The sequence below is a fragment of the Otolemur garnettii genome, unplaced genomic scaffold (assembly GCF_000181295.1).
Source record: "Otolemur garnettii isolate 467f Iridium unplaced genomic scaffold, OtoGar3 scaffold00216, whole genome shotgun sequence".
In the NCBI taxonomy this organism is placed as follows: Eukaryota; Metazoa; Chordata; class Mammalia; order Primates; family Galagidae; genus Otolemur; species Otolemur garnettii.
In genome coordinates this window covers 2359856-2366131 of record NW_003852611.1, presented here as the reverse complement: position 1 = coordinate 2366131, position 6276 = coordinate 2359856, and the positions used below count along the sequence as shown (strand labels likewise).

Sequence of the window (6276 nt, the reverse complement as noted above, 5' to 3'; positions counted from 1 at the left end):
TTCCCAAAGCAATCTACCTATTCAATGCCATCCCTATTAAAATACCAACATCATACTTTCAAGACTTAGAAAAAAGTAATTCTTCATTTTGTATGGAACCAGAAAAAACCCCGAATAGTTAAGACAGTTCTTAGTAATAAAAACAAAGCTGGGGGCATCAGCATACCAGACTTTAGGCTGTATTACAAGGCCATGGTGGTCAAAATAGCATGATAATGGCACAAAATATATAGACATAAACATTTGGAATCAAATAGAAAACCAGGAAATGAAACAAACATCTTACAGCCAACTAATCTTTGATAAACCGAACAAGAACATACACTGGGGGAAAGAATCTCTATTCAATAAATGGTGCTGAGAGAAATAGATATCCCCATGTAGAAGACTGAAAATGGACCTGCACCTTTCTCCACTCACAAAAATTGCTTCAAGATGGATAAAAAACCTAAATTTAAGGCATGAAATGATAAAAACCTCAAAGAAAGTCTAGGAAAAACACTTGAAAATATCAGCCTGGGGAAAGACTTTATGAAAAAGAATTCTGTGGCAATTTCAACAACAACAAAAATAAACAAATGGGACTTAATGAAACTGAAAGCTTCTGTACAGTTACGGAGACAACAACCAAAGCAATTGACAACCTACCCAAAGGGAAAGGATATTTGCATATTTTGAAGCAGACAAAAGCCAACAATCCCATATATCAGTGGGCAAGAGAGATAAATAGACCTTCTTTAAAAAAGACAGATGAATGGCGAACAAACATGAAAAAATGCTCATTGTCCCTAATTATTAGAGAAATGCAAATCAAAACCATCATGAAATATCATCTAACCCCTGCCAGAATGGCCCACATCACAAAATCTCAAAACTGCAGATGCTGGTGTGGATGTGGAGAGAAGGGAACATTTTTACACCGCTGGTGGGATTGCAAACTAATACAACCTTTTTGGAAGAAAGTATGGAGAACTCTCGAAGAACTCAAGCTAGACCTCCCATTTGATCCTGCAATCCCATTACTGGGCATCTACCCAGAAGGAAAAAAATCTTTTTACCATAGGACACTTTCAGTAGACTATTTATCACAGCTCAACTTACAATTGCCAAAACGTGGAAACAGCCTAAAAGCCCACCAATCCAGGAATGGATTAATAAACTGTGGTATATGAATACCATGGAATACTATCCAGCCATTAAAAAAGATGGAGACTTTACATACTTTGTATTAACCTGGATGGGAGTGGAACACATTATTCTTTGTAAAGCATCACAAGAATGGAGAAGCAAGAATCCTATGTACTCAATTCTCATATGAGGACAGTTGATGACCTAGTACACAGTGGGGGGTAGGGGAAGGGAAGAGCAGAAAGAGGAAAGGATAGAGGGGGTGGAGGAAGGAAAGAGCAGAGAGAGGAAAGGAGGGACAGGGTGGGGGTGATGATATGTGACACAACTTTTGGGGACGGGACACAATTATAAGAGGGATTTTTACCTAAGAAATGCAAATCAATGTAACCTGGTTCTTTGTACCCTCAATGAATCCCCAACAATAAAAAAAAGAAAGTGAGCCCTTAGGAAGAAAGGAGGAGGTAATATTTGAGATTGCAAATAGGTATAGATGGTATAATCCCATTTTGTAGAAAGACACATATATTAATAGATCATGATCTGTATGGTTATACTGAACGGTTAACACCTCTAATTAGGGTGACTATAGGTGATTTTCTTTCTAATGTCAGTGTTCTGAGTATTTTTTTTTTAATTTAAAGATATTAAGGGGGTACAAATGTTTTAGTTACATGGATACCTTGTATAATGCTTAAGTCAGGGCTTTTAGCCTGCCCATCGCCAGAATAGTGTTCATTGTACCCCAGAGGTAAGTTTTTATTCCTCACCCCTTTTCACCCTCCCACATTCTTGGATTCCAATAATCTCTATAACTCTCTGTGCCTGTGGTTTATTTCCCAATTATTAGAGAGTACATGTCGTTTTTATTTTTCTAATCCTGAAATAATTTCCTTAGGATAATGGTCTCAGGTTCCATCCAAGTTGCTGAAGGCATTATTTCATTCCTTTTTATGGCTGAGTAATATTCCATGTTGTGTGTGTGCATACACACACAGATATCACATTTTCTTAATCCACTCTGGAAATTAAGGACACTTAAACTGATCCCACATCTTTGTGATTGTGAATTTTGCTGAAATAAACATTCAAGTGCAAGTGTTTGTATAATAAAATGGCTCCTTCTCCTTTGGGTAGATACTCTATAGTGATTTGATTGCTGAATCAAATGGTGTCTATTTTACTTGAGGAATCTCCATATTATTTTCCATAGAAGTTGTACTAATTTGCAGTCCCACCAACAGAGTATAAGCTTTTCTTTTTCTCTGCATCCATGCCAGCATCTATTGTTTGTCTAACTTTTTTTTTTTTTTTTTTTTGCTGTTTTGGGCCAGGGTCAGGTTTCAACCTGCCACCTCCAGTATATGGGGTCAGCGCCCTATTCCTTTGGGCCACAAGAACCTCCCTTGTTGTCTAACTTTTTAATAATGGCCACTCTGACAGGGGTAAGGTGCATGTAAAACCTATTTGAGGGAATTATTAAGGATAAATTCCCTGGTGTCGCCAAGTGATTCAATTTTTACAAATTTAAAATGATAAAAGTACTGTTTAAAGGAGGCTAGGCATGGTGGCTCATGCCTATAATCCTAGCACTCTGGGAGGTCGAGGTGGGTGGATTTCTTGAGCTCACAAGTTTAAGACCAGCCTGGGCAAAAGCAAGACCCCATCTCTACTAAAAATATAAAAACTAAGGCAAGAGGATCACTTGGGCCCAAGCTGGAGGTTGCTGTGAGCTATGATGCCTCAGCATTCTAGTGTGACAGCTTTAGACTGTCTCAAAAAAATAAATAAAAATAGGGCAGCACCTGTGGCTCAGTGAGTAGGGTGCTGGCCCCATATACCAAAGGTGGCAGGTTCAAACCCAGCCCCAGCCAAACTGCAACAAAAAAATAGCCAGGTACTGTGGCGAGCGCCCATAGTCCCAGCTACTTGGGAGGCTGAAGCAAGAGAATCACCTAAGCCCAGGAGTTGGAGGTTGCAGTGAGCTGTGATGCCACAGCACACTACTGAGAGCTATAAGTGAGACTCTGTCTCTACAAAAATAAATAAATAAAAATAAACAAAGACAGGGATTGGGAAACATACATTTATATGTATTCCTTATTGTATTAGTCAGCTCAGGCTACCATAACAAAATACCGTATACTGATTGGCTTAAACAACAGAAATTTGTTTGCTCACAGTTCTGGATGCCAGAACTTTCAGGTTAATGGCTTACAGATGGCCACCTTCTTGTTGTGTTCTCACAGGATGGAGATCTCTCTCTCTTCTTCATAAAAGGCCTAACAGATTAGGACCCAACTCTTACAGCCTCGTTTAACCTTAATTACGGCCTAAAGACTCTATCTACACGTACAGACACACTAGGGGTTAGGGCTTCAACATATGAATTTGAGGAGGGGGACACAATTCAGTCCATAGCACTTATGGCCATCAGGAACACCAAAAATGCTTGGTTCCTAAGACAGAAAATTCTGTTCAGTACAAGAACTAGATCAGTTCAGTACTGCAGGTCATTAGCAGGTAGTAGACATCTGAGTTTACACTTAATAGAAGATGTGATGTGTTTAGTATGATGCATGTTCACAAGTGCCTTCTACCCAACTTCCCATCCAACTCCAGCCTTGGATGTTTCTTCCTGCTAAGATGAAAAACACTTTCCAGAAGCAAAAGAGCCCAGCTTGAATTCTAACCCTTATTTACTTTGAGCAGATCACTTGAGACCCTGTGTTTTCATTCTGAAATAAGAGTGTTACTCCACACGATCTCATCTATCAAGGTACTCTAACTCTGATTTTAACTCAAGAAAAAGCACCTATTATCTCCAAGTCAGGACCTGGACAAAAGAGCATTTCCCATGTGAATAATCTGCTAAAGAGGTTTTCCTTCAACTTTTTTGTACTTTGCATTATTTAGAAGATTATTAAGAATGAACCACAGGAGTCACAAGATTACATTTTTTATTTTGTTGCTACATTAGAAATGAAAATAAACCATGAGAGGTTGCAAAAGCAGGAAACTTCATGAATAATATGAAGCAATACAGAAGGTTAAAATTGGCTTATCCTATATGACGTACAAGAACTACACAAATGAAGTCATCAATGGTGAGAATACTGAAAGCACCAACTACCTAAAATGTACACATTGATAGGCAGTTTAAAAGCAAACTTAAAGGAACACTGGCAACCTTTGACCTCTTAGCCAGGGAAGATAGGTAAGAAAACATCACAAGATGCCCAACATCTCTACAAACACATAGCTTTACTACAAAAAAACAAGCCTAAAACCAAGACTCTCAGGCAATACTGAAATTTGCTCTTGGGAAGAGATTTCCATTTTACGATGTTTTAGCGCTCTCTTTCTCCTGCTGGATAGCTGGGGGAAGCAAACAAACAAAAATCATTACAAAAATATTTTCCTAAGATTAAGTTCAATTTCTTCCAAAAGAGTTATTTCCTAGGTCATTGATAGCTGCCATGTATGCTTTAAACTTAGACTACCAAGGTATTAACCACAAATCCTCACAGTGGGTGTGCACATACGTGTATGTTAACCACCTGACCGTTAGTATTTGCATCAGCTATGGGATTTTTTTTTTTTTCCATTTAAGAGGTAGATTTAGGGGCACCGCCTGTGGCTCAAAGGATTAGGACACCAGCCCCATATACCAGAGGTGGCGGGTTCAAATCCGGCCCTGGCCAAAAAAAAATAATTCTCACAGAGGCAGTGCCTGTGGCTCAAAGGAGTAAGGAGTCAGTCATATGCTAGAGGTAGTGGGTTCAAACCCAGCCCCTGCCAAAAACTGCAAAAAAAAAAAAAAGAGGGAGATTTATGTTTTGCCATTTTTTCATACATTATTGGAAACTGAGGAGTAAATGAACTATTTTATTCAGATTAATCTATCACCATACAATTAGGAAATTATACATCTTCAGGTAATTTTAACTAATTTTAGAACTACAAATGATGTTGGCACAACAAAAAGTGTCCTTTGGCTTCTGCAAAAACACTTGGAGTTTCTCCAGCAGGCTATAACTCTATAGAGTAAAACTGATCCTTTGAGCCTGGATGCCTCAAGTATACCCAGGATCTAAACTTGCTCTCCCCCTTATCTTGTCATCAGGTAGAAAATATCAAAATTGCAGAGTCTACATGGTTCGTTAGGGATGAGATCATGGGACTCAAATTTCTAAATGCAGAAAAACGCCAAATAACCAAAAGTACACAAAAAGTAAGAATGTTTAGTGGTAAGCCCCAAATCCCAAAAGTTGTTAAATGTGCTTTTAGTAATTTTCTAACAAGAAACTAGTTTTTTATTCCTCCATTATTACTGCACCTATCATGTGAAAACTATTCACATAACCCAAACAAAAAGAAAACTATTTGATATTTTTAAGTGTTAATTAATTAAATGGTATTTTAATTATTGCTTTATGCCAAAATTTACTAGAAGATATGCTTATTTGCTGAACCCATTAACTGTCCCTGTTGTTTGCCTCCACTAGAAACCCCCCAAAACTTACTTTCCTTAGAGGGAAGTGTATTTTTTTCTTCAGTATTCGTTTTCTTCAATTTTGACCTGTCAAACTTCTCCACTTCTGACAAGTCTGGCTTATCACTCATCTTGACTGAAGAAAGCGAAAGAAAAAAAAAATGTTAACAAAAACTTATTGGGCCTAACTATCATCAGATTAATGGGTGACAGGCAAAAATGTTCACATTTAATATCAATGTATATTTTACCAGACGATTTTCAAAAGGAAAACTGCAACAGATCTTAGAAAAGTCATGTTTTTATTAAAATACTTTAAATTTCACATCATAGCCCCGTTTCTAAAAGGCAGTACTGTAAATGTCACTGAATCAGAATGCACTAGAAACCAACATGGTCTAAAAACCCAGAGCCAATATGTCTGACTCTTAAAAGCACAGCAAAGGTAAAATGAAGGTAAGAGAAGAACAAAAGCAGATAAAGATAGAAGAAAAAGGGCAGCCCCTGTGGTTCAAAGGAGTAGGGCACTGGCCCCATATACCAGAGGTGGTGGGTTCAAACCCATCCCCAGACCAAAAAAAAAAAAAAAAAAGCTGCAAAATGATAGAAGAAAAAACAAAGACTGGGTTTAACTGGCCAATGATTTTGTAACC

The 6276-nt window shown here is 37.9% G+C and overlaps 1 protein-coding gene across 1 annotated transcript; it reads right to left on the bottom strand.

The window, feature by feature from the left end:
* Positions 1-4468: 4468 nt before the first annotated feature.
* TMSB15B (thymosin beta 15B) lies at positions 4469-5764 on the bottom strand. The gene is made up of 2 exons (XM_003801637.3): positions 5655-5764; positions 4469-4506 (listed from the first exon to the last, which is right to left on the bottom strand). Exons 1-2 carry the CDS (start codon positions 5752-5754, stop codon positions 4469-4471), a joined length of 138 nt encoding a protein of 45 aa, XP_003801685.1. The 5' UTR covers positions 5755-5764.
* Positions 5765-6276: the final 512 nt, after the last annotated feature.

What these genes read in the sequence shown, in the direction of transcription:
- TMSB15B (XM_003801637.3), bottom strand. Translation starts at nt 5,754, where the DNA reads ATGAGTGATAAGCCAGACTTGTCAGAAGTGGAGAAGTTTGACAGGTCA. An exon ending in TACACTTCCCTCTAAGGAAA is followed by an intron (nt 4,507 to 5,654) that starts GTAAGTTTTGGG and finishes TGCTTCCCCCAG; the next exon opens with CTATCCAGCAGGAGAAAGAG.